Source organism: Pristiophorus japonicus, chromosome 10, assembly GCF_044704955.1.
Source record: "Pristiophorus japonicus isolate sPriJap1 chromosome 10, sPriJap1.hap1, whole genome shotgun sequence".
NCBI lineage: Eukaryota > Metazoa > Chordata > Chondrichthyes > Pristiophoridae > Pristiophorus > Pristiophorus japonicus.
In genome coordinates this window covers 35356879-35383795 of record NC_091986.1, presented here as the reverse complement: position 1 = coordinate 35383795, position 26917 = coordinate 35356879, and the positions used below count along the sequence as shown (strand labels likewise).

Sequence of the window (26917 nt, the reverse complement as noted above, 5' to 3'; positions counted from 1 at the left end):
CCTCGACTGCGCCGCCATCGTGCAGCCCTGCATGCCGCTTTGGGTGCCAGGCTGTTTTCCCAGCCAATTGCGTCCCTGGTGGCCCACTGGCTGGCCACCAAATGGCCTGTGGATTGTGCAGCGGCCCTCCCCTTTAATGGAAGGGGAAGGCCGTTATACGTGGCCCTGGACTCCATGCCGTGCTGCTGCCCCGGGAGCACCCCGCCAAGGAAGTGGAGTGCTGGAGACAGCGCTCCGCTTCCTTTGAGGGGCATACAGCCCAATCCTGCGTCAGGGACAGGACTTCCGGGTTGGTCGATAAAAGTCCCAGCCTCGGAAGTTTACTGTCCCCAATGGGGCCAGAGGCTTTTGCTCCCCCCTCCCCCTGTTTTTTTAATGCCCCAGTGACTTTTCTCCCGGGTTATGCTCGCAGCAGTGTCCTGGAGATGAATCCTGAATTCCTGGAGATTCCAGGACCATTCTGGAGCCTTACCGATCCTACTCCAGGCCCATTTCAACAGGACAAAGCAGTAAATAGAAGCCCAAATTAGACTGAGTTGCCTGGTTTCAGAACCCGGGATTCAAGGGCTCCATGTGACCTATGCTAAGATGTCACAAGGCCCTAAATGACTATCTTCCTCAGTGTAATATACTCTTTGCCATGCATGATTCATAGTGTGAATTAAAACCTCCTACTTCTTGGGCTGGCCTGCATCAGCATATTGTCAGCACCTGGGTGAAAATCTCATGCCCTTCCCTATAGGAAAGAAACACTCAGTGAAAGCATTTGGCCCGTGAATTAACGCAATACATCAGATAAAACAATCCACGTAGTCACATGCATTAACCCTCGGAGGCTGCACTCAACTTGAATGATCTTGATTGAAACTAAAAGGATAGTCCTGATTTGAACTTAATATGATCTCTGTGGAGCTATAAACGAGGATAGGAAGAGAAGCCGTACATGTGAATGAAAGTATGACCACAGCAATCATATGCTGATGTCCTCGGGTAATTTAACAACTTTCCCTCAGGGTGCAGTAAATCAATTTTCAATCTGAAAGTAATGGCTTCTGAGGAAGTCAGTAGAAAATTAGTCAATTTTACTGTGGGAAGGAGCAACTAAAAAAAAAAATGTAAAACCTTCACGCTGGTTAGAAAACTTCCGTTGCAAATATATCAGGCATCAGTAAAATATGTGACATGGCAAACGAAAGGTGGTGCAGTGGGTTAGTACATTATGCTTTCAACTGAGGGACCCTAGGTGGAAACCAGCCAATACTGATAGTATGAAAGTTTATTTTCTTTCCTGGCTGTCAGGTTTCTAAGTAAAATAAGCTTTGGCAGTTGTGAAACTATCTAGCTTATGTGCACAAATCCACAATGAAAAGCCAGTCATAGTTCATCATTTATTGACACAAAATGGAGCATCTCACTCAGAGGCCACAAGGACAGTTGGTATAAGAAATGGAAGCATTCAAAGAAAGAGATACAGATTGCATTTATATAACACCTTTTGCCATATATCCTACATGGCTACTATTGGTACTATCACAAGGTGTGCACCAGAGGGCACAGCAGTGGGAGACTCGTAGGTTACCTGTACAGGTGCGCCTGGCCTAGTATAAAAGGCAGGCCACCAGGTGTGATCCTCACTCTGGAGTTAACAAGTAAAGGGCTAAGGTCACTACAGTTCTAGTACAACACATTGCCTCATGGAGTCATTATTAGAGCATCCAAGGACACAACAATTGGCAACGAGATTAAGAACTTTCATGCGAAAATGGCTATCCTTGGTATGTTGCAGCAGTTCGCCGATGGTGATGATTGGGACGCCTTTGTGGAGAGGCTCGACCATTTCTTCACAGCAAACAACCTGGCAGGAGATGACCCGGCCGCACTGGCTGATAAGCGCAGAGCTATCCTGCTAACCAGTTGTGGGCCCAACGTCTATGGCCTCGTCAGGGACTTGCTGGCACCAGCGAAGACAATGACCAAGACGTACGAGCAGCTCGTAACCCTGATCCAGGAGCAACTCAAGCCCAAGGAGAGCATCCTCACAGCCAGACACCGGTTCTACACCCACCGACGGCCCGAAGGCCAGGAAATCGTGAAATACACCGCAGACCTCAGGAGGCTGGCGGCACCGTGTGATTTCGGCAACCACCTCAACGAAGGGCTGCGGGACATTTTTGTCATTGGAATCGGCCATGAGGGCCTTCTTCACAAGCGACTGTCGGCGGATACCACAGTCACACTGCAGAAGGCCATCTCCGTGAACCAGGCATTCATGACCTCAACCTGTAGTTCTATGCAGATGACTCACCCTCAGGACTCAAACCCGGCAGGTACTGTGCACCGAGTAGTGCCTTTTAGAGACTGGGTTGTAGAACGCGAACTGTCTCAGGGGAGAGAGAACAGGCCCCGAGTTGCTGAACTCAAGAGTCCGCCGAGGGCGGCTAATCGAGTAGCTCCATGCTGGCGTTATGGCGGAAATCACAGGGCCCATCAGTACTGCTTTAAAGACTATGTATGCAAGGGCTGCAGCACAAAGGGCCACCTCCAGCGAATGTGTAACAGAAATATGATTCACTGTGTCGATGAAGAGGCTGCAGATGGCCTTGAAGCTAGCGCGGATTATGAAACGATAGGCAGAAAGGCAGCTCAGCCCCACGATGAGGTATATAGCATGTTTACCTGCACCACCGAGTTGTTCCCCATAGAGGATGGAAGTCGAGATAGATGGCATTCCAGTCTTCATGGAAGTGGACACGGGGGCGAGCCAGTCAGAAATGAATCAAGGAGCCTTTGAGAGGCTATGGGACAATCAAGCTGAACGACCCGAGTTGGTCCCGGTTCAGGCAAAGCTGCGTACCTACATCGATGAACTTATCCCAATTGTTGTCAGTGCGAATGTAAAGGTACTCCATGATGGCGTAGTACACGTTACCGCTGTGGATTGTTGCAGGTGATGGAACAACGTTGCTCGGCAGAAGATGGATGGAGAAGATCCTTTGGAAGTGGGAAGACTTCACCCCTCCAGCGATCGACATCCTCCGTGTTCGGAGGCACAGCAAGCCCTCACTTGAGGGTGGACCCGGCACCAGAGAGCAGACCAGCACAGCACCCGAGGCACAGACCGCTCAGCACGACTGCGTGGAGATGATCCAGCAGAGACAATACTAACGCACCTTTCAGGCTCCAGTGGCAGGACTCCGGAGGAAGAAAATCGGATCCAAACGCGACTTCCCAGCTTCGGTGGCAGAACCCGGGGAGAAGAGTATCACCGCAGTCGACATCATGGATGGAGGAAAGCTGGTGCCCAAACCACAAGATGAGGCTTTGAAGAAAAAGATGGCCGTGGCCAAACCACGTGGTGTAGCGCTGATGAAGCAACATGTGGCACCAAACGGAGAAGAGGATTGGAGTAACGAAAGCAAGGCTCTCTTAAAGGAGGCCTGCAACCCACTACAATTAAAAGGGACAGTTCCACACACTCAAGCAATGTAATAGCAACTGTAAGTTAGAGATAAAATGCGTAACTGACGATCAGAGTTGTGTACATGCAATGTGCAAGGAAAAGTCACGCGATCATATAAAATGTGTAATTGATGATCAGAATTGTGTACATGCAACCAGCGAGGAAAGGTCGCGCGATTGTGATCGGAGCTACAGAATATCCACAAGAAGTAATGAAAAGTTGTGCGATGTAGGATTTCAACTGCACGCAGCCAATGCAGCGGACAGACACCCATTGGGAACAACAGGTTCAGCGAGCTACCCAATGATGTAGCCTGTGTCCCCGGAACCAGAGTTATGCACCATGGAGTGTGGCCACAAGCAGCCAATACACACGAGCTGCAGAGCAAATGATCTCAGGAGGGCAGCGGCACCGTTATCGATACCCTGCCCTTGATCAGCTCCATCTCTCAGGCACCCGATAGCACCAACCGCCACGAGTTTGAAAGAGCAAACTGTGCTAAGGCGCAGCCCCCAGACCCCATCGCCACCAAGGCCATACTCGGAAACGAAGGGCCACCCACTACAGTCCCCCCAAAGGGGACCGAGACCACCCAGGATCCCAAACCAAACAATGCCCAGGCTAGCGAGTCAGCAGTTTCCTATGCACTGCTAGACGACAGCTCCTCAGGGAACAGCAGCAACCCAGGGCACAAAGAAAGGACAGGGAGGTCACAGGCATCTGTGAACCTGCTCGACACTAGGAACCACGGCAACAGCCCCATGAGCAACTTAAGCCAACTGGGTTCCCACTGCTAGCACTGGGCCGCCACTAGACTGCAGGGTCACCATCCAGCAGCTTTGGAACTAGGTTGTCCTTATGCACCGGTCACCGCATCGATAATGTATCTCACCAGTCTAACGTACTGGTCTCACAACAGAACCACAAATGTAATGCAAACTTGTTTTTCTGAACTTGAATGTGAATGCAATGAGCCTCCGGCATAATCTATATGTGGAGGGCGAGGGGGAGAATGGAGTGGTCAGGGACACACACAAACAGCAACCACCAGCACTCTACTGCACCAACCACTCACCCAAGATTGAAATGACCTGCCAAGGGTCAACCAGATAGAGCCCAGATAGAGCTAAGCCCAGAGCACAGTCAATGCAGAGGCGATTTGCACTAAAGGCTTAGGGGGGGGGGGGAGTGATGTCATGTATCCTACATGGCTACTGTTGGTACTATCACAAAGTGTGCCACCAGAGGGCACAGCAATGGGAGACTTGTAGGTTACCTGTACAGGTGTGCCTGGCCTAGTATAAAAGGCAGGCTATCAGGTGTAATCTTCACTCTGGCATTAACAAATAAAGGACTAAGGTCACTACAGTTCAAGTACAATACATTGCCTCGTGTAGTCATTATTAAAGCATCCAAGGACACAATACCTTTCACGACCTCATGCTTTACAAGCCAACAAAATATGTTAAAGTTTAGTCGTTGATGTAATGTCAGCAACATGGCAGGCTAATTCTCGTCAGCAAGTACCCATGTGATAATGACCAGATAACCAGTTTTAATCATTTAATAGTTCAAGGATAAATATTGGCGAACACACTGGTGATACCTCCACTGCTCTTCTTCAAAATAGTGCCACAGGATCTTTTCCATCCACCTGAGAGGGCAGACGGGGTCTCCATTTAATGTCTCATCCGAACGATGGCACCTCAGGCAGTGCAGCGCTCCCTCAGTACCATGCTGGGAGCATCAGCCTAGATCTTGTGCTCAAGTCTCTGGACTGGAACTCGAACCCATGACCATCTGAGTCAGAGGGGAGCGTGCTACCAATTGACACCAATCAGAGTGTTGCAGTAGTGTTCACTCCTCTGGGGTTAAGGCTAAGGCATGTTGCTGGAACAGTGTAAATGTACTCTGCATCTGGCAAAGCTTGACCCTGACCTGGGAGAGTTTGATGCGGACACTTGATGCCAAATTGGAAACACTTCTGATTTCCCACAAGTGTTATCCCTCATCAATAATTCATCCAAAAATTGTGCGAGTCCAAGTGATATTCTTTTGCTCAATATATGTCAGCATGTTCAAATGCACATTTTTCACCACCCCATCCCAACCATGTGCAGCCAAAGTTACACTCTGATGCTCAAAGCTCTCAGGACAGAAATGCACAGGAGCAGGTAGAATGGCCAACGAAGTGGATGTCTCAAGGGCCACTTGGAAGGAAGTCTTACACAGAGCACCGAACAATCCCAGAAGACACTGAGAACAGATGGCACACTGCCATTGTACTGCGTGCATTCAGGAAAGGTGAAAGAATTCAATCAACAGGATCTTTACTTAAAAACTTGCATTCGAAAACATTTTCAAACTAGAAAATACATTTGTTTTTTTTCCCCCCACCCAGCACTTAAAGCTTTATAAAATCTCAGAGGCCTCTTCAGGTGCTTCTCCAGCCTCTGAGGCTTTCTCAGTTCATATTTATTACATCAAAACAAATCATGTTACAAATGTATTACAGGTACCTGCAGAGACTCTGTACAAGTTATTAGATGATGAAGACATGTACACTGCAAGTCAGAAAACAGTTTCAATTCTTTAGGGTTTTACTTCACGCACGAGTCAAACAGAAAGACTGTGAGAATCTTTTCAGCCTAGAAATTACTGTCAGTGGTATATGCTTAATGGTTGGTATAAAGATCGTCTCTTCATTATTTTAATGGACACCTTAAATGATATATTTTAAATGAATTAACATCTCCATTAAAGTAGTAGAGAGCAATATTAAAAAGCAGGTCAAGTGTTGCTACGCTATCATCATCGAGACTAATTTCTAACCTTAAGTGTTTAATCAATCAACAACAGTAAAAGACCAAACAATCTTACAATAGCGCACGAGATTTATTTGATTCAACTCTTCCCTTCCAATTCTCCACTGTTACCCTTCCAGCTAATAGCTAACCACAGTTCTCAGACCTCTTACTGCTTCCAGCCCACATTTGGTTTTCAGAATCTCACCCAACAATTCTCATATTGTCAGATTGTATTGATTGTGTGTTGGTGCAAAAAACCTGGCGCCCACTCTTTTAAATTAGCGTTTCGGATTACTCCTCCCTGTCACTTGGTATACATCGCACACTCTGCTTGCATGAGTAATTTGTACCTGTACTGAGCCACCATCAGGAACCTTTATTCCGCACCCCACCCCCCCCCCGCCCCGCCCCCTTCAAACGGTCAGGATAGGAGCGTTTATCGTTTAACGCACTTGCTCCTTTCGGGCTCTGTTTATTTTCGGGATAAAAGTATTTTTTTTCCTTTTGTTTAATAAGCAAATTCTCTTTTGGTTTCACCAGTTTTGCCCAGTGTTTCATTACATCACTGTTCAACCTCTCGACATCCTCACGACTGAAAAACGAGGAAAGGCTCACTTAAACTGTCAACAAAATTTAAACATATTTTACAGACAGAGCACATATTGGGGAACAATGGTTTAAACAAAAATAGATAACAGGTCAAGGTTAGCCTTACTCACACACGTGCTGTGCAGTCTCTCCCACTTGGTAGACTGTTGTGAACAAACTATTTCTCTCTGAAGTGTACCCTCTATTTCTTTCTGAAGTCATTGTGCTGCCACATATCACATACATCCCAGTTAACTTTAACGAAGACCAGAATATCCATCGAAATTCCCATCTCCTGAGCTGCTATATTTTGAAGTTTTTAACTCCACACACTCAAGATCCTCTTGGCTCCACAAATGGAAATAAGTAATGTTTTAAAAGCAAAAATCATTCTGTTGGGCCATCTTTTGGCCCCCGGATCCTCTTCGCGTGGTTTTCATCCGGCGGGAATGGTTTCCCTGTTCAGGCCACCAGTTAAAATTGTAGTCGGGTTCCGATGCCATCACCAGGACTGGTGACAGTGACAGGACCCGATTACATCATTGGAACATTGTGGACCACCCCAACCTGCAAGAGGACACCACCGCAAGTCGGCAGGATAAAAAAGGAAGCCATTACAGCTTCCAGCGCGAGCTGCTACAAGTGTGCGATGGCTTCAAAGCGGGCGACTGGGTGACGTCATCAAAAGCCAGATCGCCGTTTGGAGCATGGGCAGAAACATTGGTGGGGCCCAGGTACAGTGGAGGAGCGGGAAGGTCGGGGCGGATGAGCGGTGAGAGATCATGGCGGAAGTGTGGCGAATGTTTTTGTGGCGGAGCAGTGGCGAGAGATCTTGGCGGTGGAATGGTGAGAGATCGTGGCGGAGGTGCGGCGAATGTTTGTGGCGGAGGAGCTGCGAGAGATCGTGACGGAGGAGCGGTGAGAAGTTGTGGCGTAGGTGCGGCGAATGTTTGTGGCAGAGGAGCGGCGAGAGATCATGACAGAGGTGCGGCAAATGAGGGTACGCGGCCCAGAAGAGCCAAGGGCCCAAGGGCAGCACAGGCCAGCCCACACTGCAATATATGTGCGCATTAGGTCCGTGCAGCAGAGCAGGTCTCCAGTCGTCCTGGTTAACCCTTGCCACTGGATAAAGGTCTAGCTCGGTCAAGCCCATGTGGTGGCTGATGTGCAACGGTCACCACACGTTAAAAAAATCCACGCAAAGGCATCTTCCACCCCTTCAACTGGAGTTCAGGACTGGATCATCGGGTCCTTCATTGAAACATCTGTGAACTCATGAGGAAGCAAGTCATCCTCAATCGAGGGACCGCCTATGATGACATCATTGGGACCCAATTCCATCACCAGGAACCAATTACAGCATCTGGACCCAATGACATCATCAAGACCCGACATGCATATATAAAGAAGATCCCCCCAGGATGACCCCCTCAGTGGAGCAAGTTCAAATCTCAAACATTGGGATCCTTATCGGTAAGCAACCTGGGCGATTTTAGCTGCCCACCCACCAAACAGGTACAGTTAAAATGACCCCCATTATTTGATGGGGAATGCTTTGCTAAACTTCAGGTGGAAAAAGAATGCTGAATAAAAATGTTTTCTTGGTGTTAACATGTTTGTAGATATTTTAGGATCAAATATTCGAATAAAGTATCTTCGGCTGAGGATTATGTCATAAACCTGTTTTGATTTTCTAAAAACTAAAGGTCATTCTGCAAAGAATGAAATGAGTTCAGTCATAAAAGTTACTAAACAATAGGAACTTCTCTCACCCCGCCCTCGTTTATCCTAACTCGGGATTCTGCTCCTCTTTCACCCCCCTCCTCAACGTAATTTGGTTTTCTTAGTAATAGATAGGATTAGTGGGCGGGATTCGTGTCCTCATTATCATTAAATTGGCAGCCCTTGGCAACTTGGAGCAAATCGGAATAGTTGCTGGGCCACGAGTATTGTTGGTCCACTCTGACCTGAGTTAGGATACCTCTCCAACTTCTAAATCTCACACTGCAGATTCTTTTATATTCACTCCACACTTTAGCTTCTTACTTTGCTCTCCTGAAGATGTTGGGGCCAAAGTTCAGGGTCCGGGTAAGGCCCATTACTGCCGTTTTGAGGCGGCCAAGCTGCGGAATCGAATGGCCGCCGCATTGCAGTCGACTGGCCGCCACGACCCAAACTCACTTTGGGGATTTTTCGGCCTGTCCCCACTTTTGCCCCCGCTGCTGCCGACCGCCGCAAGCACGTCATCAAAGCACGCACCGCCGCTGTCCCATACCTCCAGCACACTCTGCCCCAAATTTATCTGCAAAAATCTTTGCTCCGCTGCACGGCGCCCCCGACAGCTTTTTCTGTCGGTGCAGCTTGTTGTGTGTGTGTGCAGCGTGGCGGCCCTTCAAGGGGAGGGCCCCCTGCCGCAGCCGCCATTATTTTATTTTTGCCGGCCGACTTCCCGATCGGCCGGCCAATTATTGCCCCAGGTTTGACCGGACCGCCAACAGGCAGCCTGGCATGCCTTCTTGGGTGCCAGGCTGCTGGCCCAGCCGAAAATCCTCCCTGGTGGCCCAGTGGCTGAACCTAGAGAATCGCGGATTCTCTCCCCTTTAAATGAGGGGAGAGACGTGGTGATGCACATGCGCACTGACATCACCACCGCTCCGCCGCTTCGTGACAGTTGCAGAGTCTCGGTACTAACCCAACTTCCACCCCTCACCAGGACTTAGCACCGCATTTCTGCCCCCATTTTGACCGACTTGCGGTCTTGTTGAAAAAAAACGACAAAGACCTGAATATCGATCAGGAGGTGACCTCTTCCCATGCAGTGGAAAAAACAAGTAAAGAAATCGTAGGTGCACCAGGTTTCTGGCGTACCTGAATTTCGGCCCCGTTATCTTATATAATATGATATATGATTCCGTGGGTAGTATTTGGCTTTCAGTACCTCACCAATTCATGTGTGAGCTTCAACATTGTCAGAAGTCTATTGCTCTCTGGGGGGTATCATTGCTGGGCCCGATGTTGCCCTCGTCCAGTGGTCACAGACCCACACTTCCAACAGTGGCTGGTGCACTGTGATAAGGAACAGGAACCCTCACCGATGTTCCCTTCCCTAATGTAACCAATGCTAGCCACCTGCCTGCTTCCCTGACTGAGATCTGCTAACTTAGCACAGGGCAGGAGTCAAACCTGAGACCTCCCTGGCACGTGTGACTCAGGCAACTATACCTTGAGCTATCAAGGGAGCTTGAAGTGATGATTCTACCAAGGAGTACAAGACCGAAAGACAATTAAATTGCAAACTCTCCTATTCCACCTTGTAATATGTACATCCCACACACACAAGCATCGGTAAATCGATTTAACTGGCATGGTTCCTTTAAAATTGGACTGCTTTGATATTTGATTGACGTTCAGATAGTGCAGACGTGTTTGGCATTAGTAATCGGCAGGCAGCCAATTGGATCATTCAATGCTAATGATGTATCTACTAATCATGAATAAATTGAAAGTGGCACCAAAAAAGTATTTGTAAACATTTCATTCATGTTCAGCACTGAGAAATATTCATAAGCCGATGCTACAGACGAGGTCACAAAAGCCAATTCACAATAAAAAAATCCTTACAGTGCAAGGAGACTAACCTCACCATCAATGATGTCAGCATAAAAAAGTACCAATAAATGGAAAGTGGTTTCCAAAAGCCACTGCCCCTTCCCAAGATATAGAAATAGCCGCAAACATTTATCCGTGTTCTCTCATCAAAATAATGTGGCAACGTTCATAAGACAGGAATACACACTTAGACCTGCAGCACAGTGCCCAGTGTTTAGTGGGGATGCAGAGGTGAAATTCCTCCTTCAACAAAGAGTGGAAGTATGCCTGCTTTATTCTCTAATTAACGACCCCATTAACGAAATCCCAGGAACGTACAGCTCTGAATCATAGGATTTCTGAAAACGAGATTGCACAGGTCATTAACTCTGGTGAAAAGCAGACATTCTCCAGTTTTTTTGTTGTTGAAAGAGGCATTTCACCCATTTTAAAGTTGGGCGGCAAAGCAGCAAGTTCCACTTGCCATTGTGCTGTGCAGGAGCAGAGGTTCAATTAAATTACGTTGCAGCAACAACTTGTAGTGGCTCCACCCATTGTTTTTGAACGCAATCCAATTAAAACAGAAAGAGAAAGGTGATTGGAATTAAGTCTTGAAATTGTGACTCTTGGCGGGGGTTGTGTGCAAGGACTGCACACCAGTTTGGCGGTGAAGCAAAGCTCCGTTTCGAATTTTACAACAGCAACATTTGGGGTAATAAAAAGAGAAGGTGGTCACTTACTAGAGTTTGGGTCAGAGTTGCCATCAGCCTCCGTCCTCTTGTCTGGGGAAGCCTGCTCGTAGAACTCGTCCTGCGGCTGAACCAGAGGGAGAGGGTGTGAGATCAGCGTGCCACCATTTACCGGCTCGTGGTCTCCTAAACCACTATCACTGCAGCTTTCCTGGGAGCCGTCAGGCAGATGAAATGTAACGCGGCGCTGAGACTAGAGAGAAGAGCAAAGAACATAGAAGTTAATGCTCTTCTTTGCTTTTTTTCAGCACCCCCCCTCCCCCCTCCCCCCTACCCCCCCGCCACTCCTCCAACTATCAGACAAACCATCATAGGTTTTTCCCTCAACCCCTGCCCCCACAGAGTTTTTTCCACAACAAGCAACCACTTCAGACAGAAAATATTTACCAATTCCATATTGATATTTCATAATATATGTTGCTCTTATTATGACAGTTTCATCAAAGTGCTATCTGTAACGATACAACAGCAATTTGCATTTACTTAGTGCCTTGAATATAGTAACACACAAATTAAAATGCACGTCAAACTCGGCTAAATTCAGAGGAAACATGGCCATTCCTGCACAGAACAGACTTGCAGATGATATTTGATGGTACAAAAATAGCCGTCTTATTGGCTGTAGGCTAGCATATACCTGCCTATAGACCACATCCACAATGACAATAACAGCTTGCATTTATATAGCGTCTTTAATGTAATAAAATGTTCCAAGGCACTTCACGGGAGTGTTATCAAAGAAAATTTGACACCAAGCCACCGATGGCCAAATGCTTGTGCAAAGAGATAGGTTTTAAAGGAGCATCTAAAGGTGGAGAGAGAGGCAGAGAGGTTAGAGGACTTCAGGTGGGCTGTGTTTCTTTTTGAACTATTAGTATTGTGGGATTGCATGGAAATGCACTGCATGAATGACTTTAACATACGCATAGGGATTCAATAATCAGAAACCTCAGAAAACAGAAAGGAGTTGAAGGACAGCACTAAAGCTGTGTCATTAAAACTGACTTTGTTCCTCCTTAGTATAGTGGCTAGTATCCTACCTGTCGTGCGGGAGACTGGGGTTCAATGGGTAGAGATTATTATAATGGGTACGGTAGCATAGTGGCTATGTTACTGGATTAGTAATCTAGAGATCTGGATCAGTAATCCGGAAACATGAGTTAAAATCCCCTGCTGGGAAATTTAAATTCAATTAATTAATTTTAAAAATCTGGAATATAAAAGTGAGTATATGTAATGGTGAGCGTGCAGCTGTTGGATTGTCGGTCAAAACCCATCTGGTTCACTGACGTCCTTTATGACAAATTCACTGTGCGAGTACCTTAACCACACATAGACTGCAGTGGTTCATGGAAGTCAGCTCACCACCACTTCCTCAAGGGCAATTAGGGATGGGCAATAAATGCCCACATCCTGCGAATGAATTAAATAAAAGAATGCCGATCATCCAAAATGGCTGCTTCAATCTGAGAACCATTTGCTATGTTTCTGAAATCATATGGGATGGAGGTAGGTGAAGAATGAGTCTCAATATAAGTGCAAGAGCGTTTGGTATATCACTGACTAAAGTGCAAACTGCAAGAAATGTTGGAGGTGTATATAATGGGTCATTTGGAGCCATGCCCAGCATTGACAATAGTCAACAATTTATTGAATTCTAAGTTATTATTTTAACGTGGGATACAAAGGACAGAGAAAGCAAGAAATGTTCACTCTGTTCTCTTCAACTTCACGTAGCACGTCCATTAGAACTGTGCATAACTGATAAAGTGTCAATAGAAGTGTGAGTGTCGGCAATGCGTAAACCGTGACAACAATAACGTCTTGTATTCATATAGCACCTTTAACATAGTGAAACACCCCAAGGCGCTTCAGGAGTATTATGAGATAAAAAAATTGACACCGAGCTGCATTACTAGAAAATAGTGCAAGGGAATAAAAGCTTGTTTTAAGGAGCGTCTTGAAGGAGGAAAGAGAGATAGAGAGTGGGAGAGGTTTTAGGGAGGGAATTCCAGAGCTTAGGCAACTGACTTCCCGCAGATCGGGAACATTCTTCCTGCATCTAGCCTGTCCAATATCATCAGAATATTATATGTTTCTGTGAGATTCGCTCTCATTCTGCTAAATTCCATTGAATATAAGCCCAGTCGATCTAGTCTTTCTTCATATGTCAGTCAACCCAGGAATCAGTCTGGTGAAGCTTCGCTGCACTCCTTCAACAGCAAGAATGTCCTTCCTCAGATTAGGAGAACAAAACTGCAGACAATATTCAAGGTGTGGCCTCACCAAGGCCCTGTACAACTGCAGTAAGACCTCCTTGCTCCTATAGTCAAATCCCCTCGCTATGAAGGCCAACATGCCATTTGCCTTCTTCAACGCCTGCTGTACCTGTATCCCAACTTTCAATGACTGATGTACCATGACACCCAGGTCTCGTTGCAACTCCCCTTTTCCAAATCTGTCACCATTCAGACAATAATCTGCCTTCCAAAGTGGATAACCTCACATTTAACCACATTATACCGCATCTGCCATGTATTTGCCCACTCACCTAACCTGTCCAAGTCACCCTGCAGCCTCTTAGCATCCTCCTCACAGCTCACACTACCAGCCAGCTTAGTGTCATCTGCAAACTTGGAGATGTTACATTCAATTCCTTCATCTAAATCAGTAATGTATATTGTAAATAGGTGGGGTCCCAGCACTGAACCTTGCGGTACCCCACTAGTCACTGCCTGCCATTCTGAAAAGGACCCGTTTATTTCTACTCTTTGCTTCCTGTCTGCCAACCAGTTCTCTATCCACCTCAGTACATTACCCACCATACCATGCACTTTAATTTTGCACACTAATCTCTTGCGTGCGACCTAGTCAAAAGCCTTTTGAAAGTCTAAACACACCACATCCACTGGCTCCCCGTTGTCCACTCTACTAATTACATCCTCAAAAAATTCCAGAAGATTGGTCAAGCATGAATTCCCTTTCATAAATCCATGCTGACTTGGACCGATCCTGTCACTGCTTTCCAAATGCGCTGCTATTACATCTTTAATAATTGATTCCAACATTTTCCCCACGACTGATGTCAGGCTAACCGGTTTATAATTCCCTGTTTTCTCACTCCCTCCTTTTTTACAAAGTGGGGTTACATCAGCTACCCTTCAGTCCAAAGGCATCGGGCTGGTGTGTTGGTAGTCCTTTCGGCTCGGGAAGGCAGCACGCTCTGGAACTCCGGAGCGAGACAATCTCCTCCTCAAGGCCACCTGCATGCATGCTGGTAATGTCCATACTTAACTGCCTTGTTACTGTTTGTAGCTGATTGCACAGTATTTATTCATTGAAGTTTTAACGGAGAAATCGTTTACCCGGCATAGTCCAATCCCTGAGGGGCCCAGATAATCGAGAGTTGCCTGTACCACATCTTATTGTGTCCTCACACCTCCCTCCTGTTTACTAATTTTAGCAAGATAATTTGCTGGCTGACGATGCTCGTGTCCTAACTCGCTCCCAATCCCATTCACTCATCATCACTTTGTTCACTGACCTACAGTGTCACCCAGGTAAGCAAAGCCTCGATTTTAAAATTCTCATTCTTGTTTTCAAATCCCTCCATGGCCTCACCCCTCCCTATCTCAGTAATCTCCTCCAGTCCCACTTCCCACCCGCCCCAAGATATCTGCTCTCTTCCCATTCTGCCCTCTTGAGCATCCCCGATTTTAATTGCGCTACCATTGGTGGCCATGTCTTCAGCTACCGAGGCCTTAAGCTCTGGAATTCCCTCTCTAAACCGCTCCGCCTCTCCACCCTCTTTTATGACACTCTTTAAAACTTACCTTTTTGACCAAGCATTTGGTCATCTGCCCCAATATTTCCTTATGTGGCTCAGTGTCAAATTTTGTTTGATAATGCTCTTGGGACATTTTTCTACATAAGTAGTTGGAGGTACTTACATCAACGTTGATCAAACTCTTTACTTCCCCCTCCACTCCCTACATCATAGAACTATAATTTCCCCTTGTGGGCTGCGTCAGGCAATGGCCTATCCTTCTATAGTGTGAAGTGATCTTCACAAACTTCTCTATAAACTCAAGTATCACTGCCTTTATAATAAGTTAGCGTACAAGAGAAAATTGTCCAAATGACCCCTATGTGAGCTCGGCTCCCCACAGGCTGAATCTATTTGTATACATATCACCTGGCTCAGCAAGGGCCTTGTCACTTTTATATTTGGCAGAACAGCAACAGGCCAATTCAGCTCTGATCTTCATAACACCTCTGCCGCAATCAAATCAACACCCAATTCACACATTGAACCTTGACCAGAAGGGAAAAAAATACAATTTTGTTTGAGTTTAAAACCGTGTGCTCCTGGTGTCTTACTAGCTTAAGGCTGCATTGTCAGAGCAATGATGGGTCACTGCTGACCTACTGAGGTGCGTGGGCAGGAACAGCAGGAGCGGTGAGGTCGGGGCAATGGAGCGGTGAGAGATTGTAGCGAGACTGGGGCCCAGGAGAGGCATGGGTTCGGGTCCCAGAAGAGGCGAGGGCCCAGGGGCAGCACGGGCCAGCCCACATTGCGATATGTGTGCGCACTAAGTCCGTGCAGCAGAGCTGGTCTCCAGTTGTCTTGGTTAATCCTTGCTACTGGGCCAAGACCTAGCTCTGTCAAGCCCGTGTGGTGGCTGGTGTGCAACGATCACCACACGTTAAAAAAAATCCAAGCACACGTATCTTCCACACTTCAAGATTTAGTTCGGACCTGGAATTTTAGGTCCTTCATTGAAACACCTGTGAACTTTTTGACGTGGAAGCGTCCTCGATTTGAGGGACTGCCTATGATGATGATGATGACTGAGGCATTGTATCTCCTTCACTACAGAACGAGATACGTGCCAGAATCTGGGCATTAACTAGTTGGCTTCAAGTACTGCATGTGGAAATAGGTTACAAGAATCTTTGCAAGTAAAATGTCAATGTTGAACTCTGTGGTTCCCTTACACCGCCATCTCACCATGTTCTTTGTATAGAGTTTAGAAAGAATGCTGGTACGTTTAGTAGATGAGAAAGAAAAATGCATATTTGCATTTATATAGGGTCTTTCACAACCACTGGATGTCTCAAAGTGCTTTACAGCCAATGAAATACTTTAAGAGTGTAGTCACTGTTGCAATGTGGGAAACACGGCAGCCAATTTGCACACAGCAAGTTCCCACAAACAGCAATGTGATAATGATCAGATAATTTGTTTTTGTTATGTTGATTGAGGGATAAATATAGTCTAGGACACTGGGGATAACTCCACTGCCCTATTTCAAAATAGTGCCATGGGATCTTTTTCATCCACCTGAGAGAGCAGACGGGGCCTCGGTTTAACATCTCATCCGAAAGACGGCACCTCCAACAGTGCAGCACTCCCTCAGCACTGCACTAGAGGGTCAGCCTAGATTTTTGTGCTCAAGTCCCTGGAGTAGGACTGGAACCCACAACCTTCTGACTCAACCTTCAGACGAGCCGATGTGGAAATATTGCTTGGAACGGGAATTTCTCGGGAATTCCTTGTTCAGACTGAGTGACAAAGTCTGCCTGGTGCAATGGCAGATGCGACTTATTCCGCAGAGCTCCAGCAAGGTTTTACAATTTCATCTTCAGTTTTGTAACGTGGAGGTGGTGGCTTTGATAATGAGATTGATTCATTGGGCTGGAGATAGGAGCGCAGTAATGAATGCCGCGATGCATTCCATTGTTGCACACACTGGAAATAGCTCTAACTTTTTGTGTTAAAGACCGAAAACACAAACCGCTGCTTCTCTATCTATCTGCTATTTTATTGCGTTCAAAGGAAGAGATTCAGAAAACAAGCACCCATTCTTCAGGCCTCCAGACTCTAACCCTACTGAACACCCCATAAAGGAATGTGCTGTGGGTTCTGATAAAAGCAGCAGCCTTTGCTGAGATTCTCCTTTTGAAACAGCAACTGTAACCCGAAAGGAATTCTTTCAGGCAGCACAGCCACTGATAAGCAATTGATTTACACAGACAGCTTGAGATGCCTGGATTCTAAAAGCTGAAGCTGTGCTCACACTTTTTTTTGGTGGTGGGGGGAGGGGGTTTAGTGAGGGGGGAAGAAAGTGTAAGCTTTATGCCCTACATCTTGATTTAAAACAGAACCATTTAACCTCATAAATACTGCAGCTCCTTGACAATGGGTGTTCTTTTTGCAGAGGCAGAGGGTGAATTTCACGGTGGAGGTTTTCCTGTACATCCGCCGTAACTTTGGCGGAAGAGGCACAGAAAGCCTGGAAAACAAAGATATGGCTGGTGATCGGTAAGGCCTGCTTGGAAATTCGCTGTCAGTTTGTAAATTCTGTTTTTGTGTCCGGTGCTGCTGGGAACATGCAGGTGTAAACAGGATCAGGCTGTAATGCACTCTCCCCCCATCCCACGATCAACTTGTCTGCTTCCCCTCTCCCCCCCATTCCACAATCAACTAGTCTGCTTCCCCTCTCCCCCCCCCATCCCATGATCAACTAGTCTGCTTCCCCTCTCCCCCCATCCCACAATCAACTAGTCTGCTTCTCCCCTCCCCATCCCACAATCCACTAGTCTGCTTCCCCCATCCCCCCCATCCCACAATCAACTAGTCTGCTTCCCCCATCCCACAATCAACTAGTCTGCTTCCCCCATCCCACAATCAACTAGTCTGCTTCCCCCATCCCACAATCAACTAGTCTGCTTCCCCTCTCCCCCCATCCCACAATTAACTAGTCTGCTTCCCCTCTCCCCCCATCCCACAATCAACTAGTCTGCTTCTCCTCTCCCCCCATCCCACAATCAACTAGTCTGCTTACCCTCTCCCCTCATCCCACAATCAACTAGTCTGCTTCCCCCCTCCCCCCATCCCACAATCAACTAGTCTGCTTCCCCCCTCCCCCCATCCCACAATAAACTAGTCTGCTTCCCCTCTCCCCCCATCCCACAATCAACTAGTCTGCTTCCCCTCTCCCCCCATCCCACAATCAACTAGTCTGCTTCTCCTCTCCCCCATCCCACAATCAACTAGTCTGCTTCTCCCCTCCCCCCATCCATCCCACAATAAACTAGTCTGCTTCCCCTCTTCCCCCATCCCACAATCAACTAGTCTGCTTCCCCTCTCCCCCTATCCCACAATAAACTAGTCTGCTTCCCCCTCCCCCCATCCCACAATAAACTAGTCTGCTTCCCCTCTCCCCCCATCCCACAATCAACTAGTCTGCTTCTCCTCTCCCCCCCATCCCACAATCAACTAGTCTGCTTCTCCCCTCCCCCCATCCCACAATCAACTAGTCTGCTTCCCCCCTCCCCCCATAAACTAGTCTGCTTCCCCTCTCCCCCCATCCCACAATCAACTAGTCTGCTTCCCCCCTCCCCCCATCCCACAATAAACTAGTCTGCTTCCCCTCTCCCCCATCCCACAATCAACTAGTCTGCTTCCCCCCTCCCCCCATCCCACAATAAACTAGTCTGCTTCCCCTCTCCCCCCATCCCACAATCAACTAGTCTGCTTCCCCCCTCCCCCATCCCACAATCAACTAGTCTGCTTCCCCCATCCCACAATCAACTAGTCTGCTTCCCCCATCCCACAATCAACTAGTCTGCTTCCCCTCTCCCCCCATCCCACAATTAACTAGTCTGCTTCCCCTCTCCCCCCATCCCACAATCAACTAGTCTGCTTCCCCCATCCCACAATCAACTAGTCTGCTTCCCCTCTCCCCCCATCCCACAATTAACTAGTCTGCTTCCCCTCTCCCCCCATCCCACAATCAACTAGTCTGCTTACCCTCTCCCCTCATCCCACAATCAACTAGTCTGCTTCCCCCCTCCCCCATCCCACAATCAACTAGTCTGCTTCCCCCCTCCCCCCATCCCACAATAAACTAGTCTGCTTCCCCTCTTCCCCCCATCCCACAATTAACTAGTCTGCTTCCCCTCTCCCCCCATCCCACAATCAACTAGTCTGCTTCTCCTCTCCCCCATTCCACAATCAACTAGTCTGCTTCCCCTCTCCCCATCCCACAATAAACTAGTCTGCTTCCCTCTCCCCCCATCCCACAATCAACTAGTCTGCTTCCCCTCTCCCCCTATCCCACAATCAACTAGTCTGCTTCCCCCTCCCCCCATCCCACAATAAACTAGTCTGTTTCCCCTCTCCCCCCATCCCACAATCAACTAGTCTGCTTCTCCTCTCCCCCCCATCCCACAATCAACTAGTCTGCTTCTCCCCTCCCCCCATCCCACAATCAACTAGTCTGCTTCCCGTTCCCCCCATAAACTAGTCTGCTTCCCCCCTCCCCCCATCCCACAATAAACTAGTCTGCTTCCCCTCTCCCCCCATCCCACAATCAACTAGTCTGCTTCTCCCATCCCACAATAAACTAGTCTGCTTCCCCCCTCCCCCATCCCACGATCAACTAGTCTGCTTCCCCCCTCCCCCCATCCCACAATAAACTAGTCTGCTTCCCCTCTCCCCCCATCCCACAATCAACTAGTCTGCTTCCCCCATCCCACAATCAACTAGTCTGCTTCTCCCCTCCCCCCATCCCACAATCAACTAGTCTGCTTCCCCCCTCCCCCCATAAACTAGTCTGCTTCCCCTCTCCCCCCCATCCCACAATCAACTAGTCTGCTTCCCCTCTCCCCCCATCCCACAATCAACTAGTCTGCTTCCCCCCTCCCCCATCCCACGATCAACTAGTCTGCTTCTCCTCTCCCCCCCATCCCACAATCAACTAGTCTGCTTCTCCCCTCCCCCCATCCCACAATCAACTAGTCTGCTTCCCGTTCCCCCCATAAACTAGTCTGCTTCCCCTCTCCCCCCCATCCCACAATCAACTAGTCTGCTTCCCCCCTCCCCCCATCCCACAATAAACTAGTCTGCTTCCCCTCTCCCCCCATCCCACAATCAACTAGTCTGCTTCCCCCATCCCACAATAAACTAGTCTGCTTCCCCTCTCCCCCCATCCCACAATAAACTAGTCTGCTTCCCCTCTCCCCCCATCCCACAATCAACTAGTCTGCTTCCCCCATCCCACAATCAACTAGTCTGCTTCCCCCATCCCACAATCAACTAGTCTGCTTCCCCCATCCCACAATCAACTAGCCTGCTTCTCCCCTCCCCCCATCCCACAATAAACTAGTCTGCTTCCCCCCTCCCCCATCCCACAATCAACTAGTCTGCTTCTCCTCTTCCCCCCATCCCACAATCAACTAGTCTGCTTCCCCTCTCCCCCCATCCCACAATCAACTAGTCTGCTTCTCCCCTCCCCCCATCCCACGACAACTAGCCTGCTTGCCTGCTTCAGCCACCGCCTTGGCTTGCATTTGATGAATGGTCACCTGGATAAGGTGCTGAAGGCCTGTGCAACTGTACTTCGGCTTCAGTCACTTTCTTCAGGGGAAAGAAAGATTTTGCAATTTATATAGCGACTTCATGACGTCCCAAAGCGCTTTGCAGCCATTGATGTATTTTTGAAGAGTAGTCATTGTTATAACGTAATGAGACCCAGCAGCCAATTGGCTCACAGCAGTTCTGACGAAAGGTCGTCGACCTGAAACGTTAATTCTGTTTTCTCGCTCCACGGGTGCTGCCACCTGACCTGCTGAATGTTTTCCAGCATTGTTTCTGTTTTTCCTTCAGCTTTCCAGCATCCACACGATTTTACTTTTGTTTTCAGAAGTGTGAAGGTTGCATAGTGGTTATGTTATTGGACTAGTAATCCAGAAGTCTGGACTAATGGTCTGAAGGACATGAGTGCAAATCCCACCACAGCAACTAGGAACTTTAAATTCAGTTCATTAAATAAATCTGGAATAAAAATTAGAGCCATGCCATTCAGGAATGAAATTAGAAAACATATCTCCACACAAAGGGTGGTGTAAATTTGGAACTCTCTTTCACAAATGGCAATTGATGCGAGATCAATTGTTAATTTTAAATCTGAGATTGATAGATTTTTGCTAACCAATGGTATTAATGGATATGGGCCAAAGGCAGGTATAGAGTTATTTCGCAGATCAGTCATGATCTCCTGAATGGTGGAACAGGCTCGAGGGGCTCAATGACCTACGCCTCTTCCTATGTGCCTATGATATTCCCCGGTATTACCACAGCCCAGGAATATCCCTCAGTGTTAGTAAACCCAGGACCACTTCCTCTCTCGAACCCAAATCCAAATTCAAAACTTGCTCTGCATGTTGCTGAGCATTCTCTGCTTCAAAAACGGGTAGGGATAAAATTGAAATACATAGCTAAACAAATATTGAAACTATAAAGGCCAGTCATTTACAGAATAATGGACAGAGTTGGGGAATTTGATCCAAAAGCTCCGGCAAAACAAGAATACCACATAATAAAATGGAATTATTCAGTTACCACCAAGCAGCTTTTGTTGTGCCTTCCATGGTATAAAACCTTTATTATTCTAAAACATTGCGCAGCAAATTCTGCGGTGGTTCTCCTGTTCTCCCACAGTATCTTGAGCAGGATGCACAGAAAAACAGTGCGCAAGGCGTTCAGTTGTTTTACGCTGCATCTCTGGAGTATCTGCGCATCTTCCACCGGGGTTATGGCAGTACCCCTATGGAATTTCTAGAGCACTGTATTCTCCAGATCACTGGCACTTCCAAAGCCATTGGAAAGTTGCTAATGATATAGCTAAAGTCTTGCTCGTGGTGCACTCAGTTTATGAGGGCGACATTTACCTCCTGTCACAGTTTGCTTGTTACACTTTGCTGCTAACACCCCCACCTGTTGGAGAACAGCTCGTCTTCCTATTCACCATGAACAGTGCCACAGCAGATCTGATAGCAGATTTTATTTGGAAAGAGCTTGAAACGATGCTGCTTGTGCAAGAGCAATTTCACTATGGACTTCAATGCAGACTGTATATGTTGGGTAAACCCACCATACCAGTCTTGTACATATCCATCAATGACATTTTAATAGGGCAGTGTCAGACATGGGCTGGCATGGCTCCTGCAGGATGCTTTGATTTCTCTGCAAGCCAGGCAATGGAGTTTTTTTCTTTTTCAATTCATTCCTGGGAGTCGCTGGCATTTATTGCCCATCCCTGATTGCCCTTGAGAAGGTGGTGGTCGTGAGCCGCCATCTTGAATGGCTGCAGTCTATGTGGTAAAGGTGATCCCATATTGCTGCTAGGGAGGGGGTTCCAGAATTTTGACCCAGTGACGATGAAAGAACGGCAATATATTTCTAAGTCGGGATGGTGTGTGACTTGGAGGGGAACTTGGAAGGTTGAGTATGGAAAATCTGTGCAGCATCCATATCAGGTGGCACGTTGGTTATGATAACGGCTCTATTCCGTTCACAAACACTGACAGACTTCAAAGCAATCAATACTTTTTAGACAAGCCAAACGTTGTTTAATAAAGTCCTTGCCTTCAAACCACAGGTACTAAATATTAACTGGTAATTCTTCTCATGCAGGTCACATTCACTGATGGTACTGACACTTGGAATCAACATGGTCACATAAAACCAAGGCTGTCAGATACCAGGAATCAAACCTAGTGCTCTGTACATTAGCAGCAGAAGCAATACGGCAACTTGTAAAACGCACCAAGCAGCCTCAACCCGATTTATTACATATTTAACAGATTGATGGGGCTATGCTTTTTTCTATTCCCTAATGACAGCAAAAGGCAGTGTGACTATAAAGTACAGCCAACCTTACACCCCTGTTGAGTCTTTCAGTAAACCAAGGAAAATATACTCCTATTTTCTATAAATCCAGCTAACATCAACAGGATCCTTTTTCTCCCCAACAACTTTTATTGTGAGTAACACGTTATTGATTTACTGCAGTAATACATACATAACCTTGCTTCAAACAGCAGCAGAGAACATTTCCTCTGAAAACACCAATAAATCTCTCCATTAATAAGTGAACTTACACTTCTCTCCCACAAATGTAATGCCTCCAACAACTGACCCTTGCTTTTCACAAAAGCATTAGCCTCCCCATTTCCTTGGTAAGAACGCTGTAGTGTGGCACACTTCACGCCCATGTTCCACCGTCCCTAATGCTGAACTAGTCTTCTGCAATCACCAGATAAACCTGACCATTTAGGAATTCATTGTAAACCAATTTTTTTTTTTCCACATTCACATTAGCCTTGAGTGCATTCTTTCACCAGGCTCTTGACTGTAGAAGGTCTGATTTCTACGGGGTGTTAATACATGATTTCACTGTTTTAAGCTCCTGTTAGCCAGGAATCCAAGGAAAATAATCACAAGATTGGTTTGGATGAAGGAGGCCTTTTCACCATTGATATTTTTCAAAACATGGACCCACATCACTAGCTTTAGAGCCATATTTTCACTGATTATATGAGAATAAATTTTTTTCAGCAATTTAATGAATGATAACACGCTAAATAAAGAAAAGAAGTCGCTTGTGTGCTAAACCAAATGCGGGGGATAGGGAATCCAACATGGCACTGTTAGGGAGAGAGCGCGATGATAAAAGTCAATGGCTCAGAGTGTGCTGGACAGGGGAGCTCGTGGCATGCACAGTTCGATAGATTTTATCCTGCACCCTTCAGCTCTTTGTGCGTTCTGAGTTGTTGGACGTGCGAGTTGATAATGATGAAGGCAATGTGGCATCTGAAACCTTGGCGAATGATGGCACCAAGAGGAATGATGGAGAAGAAAATAGGGTGAATGAGAGTCTAATCAGGTACAGAAAGAGAAATGAGAGGGACAGAAAGATTAGATTTTAAAAAGTGAGAAACAAGGGATCGAAAGAAAAATACGTTTTAAATTTTAAAACCCTCAAAGGACCATTTACTACGTTCAGGAATGAGACTCCACAGTATCAACTGTTCCCTTTCTGAGCTGGAGAGATTGACTGACATTGCAGGACAGAAATCTCGAGATTAAAAAGGTTCCTTACACTGCTATATACCAGTCTTAACTTTCTGCGGCAGGTTTAATCCGTGTATACAGCACAAATGCGACAATTTCTTGAATCTCACGTGGAGGTTGAGGGCGAGCTGTTCTTTTTGCGAGTCTAACGGCAGAGCGGCGCATATCGTTCAGCAACTTGTGGCGATTCGCAACTCACGCCCTATCTCTTCCTCGCCCCACAAGTTGCTGAGTTAGAATAGTGGTGTGTGCATTAAATGCGCCGTTATATTACGAGCAAATTCTGGAACAATGTGTGCTTTTTAAACATTGTTCAAACAGAAAGTGGATCCCAAAGTCCAAAAGAATAAATAATTTTAATTATGGAATACAACTGCGTTCAAGTTATTGGGCCATAATTAGGTGCAAAAAAAACCCCACTGAGGCTAATGGCATTCGATTGCCACAGCAACGTCAGGCGAGGGGCAGATATGCGGTTAAATGATAATATCCAAAAGTTGCTGTCCGAGATGTGCTGCTTCACAAAAATGGAATCTCGCTGCCTGCCTCACCATTGAAATAAATGCATTGAATGCTGTCAAATTCCTATATTTGTGCAAAACTCACTACAGAAAGTCTTGCACATTTCAGTCTAAGTAACGCTTTTAATGATGTGATAATTGTTAATTACTGCCAAATCAACCTCTCTGGCACTGAAAATTAACTATGACAAGAGTGGCGTCTTATTCCTTCAGGTTTTAATTGTTGGGGATTTTAAAAATGTAAAATGTAATTTATTTTTACTTTTCCTTTCTGTCTCTTTTGATTCAATCTTTCTTTCTCTCTCTTATGTACTCGATTTGACATTGAATTCACCCAGTTTAATTGACACATCCTTCTCAGTCCTTGCACGCTTAATTGCACAATCCTTCAATCTGATTGGTTAAGAAGATACCTGATTGCTTGCCCTGTTCACTCAGGTCCCAGATCCTTGGTTCCCCTCACTGCGCCGTTATCAGCTCACACTTTCAGCAACTTACCACCCAATAATTTAAAAGCCTAAATATCCCAGGGCAAGTCTAAATAATGGGAGATGCAGTTAGATGCCCTGCCTCAGAAAATTAGAATCAGAGATTCAGAGCCTGGTTACAGCATAGAAGGAAGTAATTCAGCCTGTTGAGTCCGGGCCAGCACCAATTCCCTTCTGGATAAGTACCTAAAGGAAAAAACATTTGCAGGCCAAATTCTTATTCCAATTATCTCCCTACAGGGGATACTGGGGGAGAAAATCATTGTCGCCAAGGTAACTTTTGAAAGCCGGGAAACTTAGCGCGAGTGCTAATGTTTCCCTGCTCTCAAAAAATTGGCTTTAGCGCTCCAGGAAGGAAGTACGCACCGCGTCCTTCTTGGCGGAGCAGAAACCTCATCAGCGCGGTATATTGGGCCAAGCAGCACTGCCATGTAAAAAAGGCCCTTCCCTCCCTTAAAGGGAAGGGCCATCGCTGCAGGCTCTGCAATTTAAAACAGACCTACCGGACTGCCAAGGGAGCGGCGAGCCCACACGATCAGACCGGCACTCAAGCAGAGTACTGGGCTGAATGATTGCGGGCAGAAACCCGCAAAGAAAACGGCTTCAACACAGGTAAGTTTCTCTTTTTGCTTACCTCAGCCACCTTGCCTTTAATCATCGCCCTGGTAACAGCCGGCCGCCTGATGCACGCCTCCTGCAGCTGCCGGTGTTTGTGCCTGGCGCTGCTGCAGGGGGCGAAAATTAACTTCGGGTCTGGGGCGCTACCGGGACGATGCACATGGTAATGACGTCATAATCTCTGGGCGAAGGAGTTCGGGGTGCAACACTATAGTGCCGCCGCTAAACTCCTGGCCAACATGGTGGGGGTTGATGTCAGTGCCGCAGCCAATCGCAAAGGCATTTGGTCCCCGTTAGGGCCCCCCAGGGTGAGCTAACGGGAGGTACCCAATTTCTAGCCCACTGACTCGTGCTATATTCCACTAGGGCCGATAGTCCTCTGGTACTTACCCTAAGTGGCCATTCTTCACATGCAGGCCATTTGACTGTGGCAGGAGTCAAATCCAAGTCCAATCCTCAATCAAAATCCACAGACATGCACTTCTCAACAAGGGCTACTGAATAGGGATCAGAAGCAGAAGCTCGGGATTATCTTTTGCACGTCTCAACCTAAGGCACTGGGGCCAATTAAGAACCATAGTAGCTACCCCAGGTGAGGTCAGCTAACTAAGCACAGAATAGGAATTGAACCTGAATCACCCGTCTTTATGCTTTAGCACCAGACCATGATATGCATTCATCTACCAAACCATCGAGGGAGCTTCACCAATATCCTACTTACCAAATGTGCTGAAAATGCATTCCGTTCCAAAGCGTTTTAATTATCTGTATCAGGGATTGAGCTATGTATGAAAATTGTACTGGTCTTGTGAATTATGCAGCTGCGAACGAGAATTACATAGAATTGTTACAGCATGGAAACAGGTAATTTGCTGCTTAATATCTTGTTTTTCACTTTCCATTTCCTATCCTGGTATGGCTGGGATAAAAGGGGTTGCATTTATAGAAAAAACAAGTTCTGATTTTCCCACCCTACTTCAGCTAACCCTATCAGCTTATCCCTCTATTCCTTTCTCCCTCATGTACTTATCTAGCTTCCCCTTTAAATACATCTCTGCGATTCTGTGGTAGCAAATTCCACATTCTAACCACTCTCTGGGTAAAGAAGTTTCTCCTGAATTCCCGATTGGATGCATTAGTGACTATCTTATAGTGATGGTCCCTATATTGCTTCTA

General features: G+C 46.8%; 1 protein-coding gene across 2 annotated transcripts in view; it reads right to left on the bottom strand.

The window, feature by feature from the left end:
• LOC139274964 (protocadherin-9-like) overlaps positions 1–26917 on the bottom strand; it is a 621496-nt gene that overhangs the window by 65187 nt on the left and 529392 nt on the right. For both annotated transcript variants that reach the window (XM_070891750.1, XM_070891751.1), the window contains exon 2: positions 11184–11385. In XM_070891750.1, coding sequence (XP_070747851.1) covers positions 11184–11385 — 202 coding nt within the window. The remainder of the gene's footprint in view (positions 1–11183; positions 11386–26917) is intronic.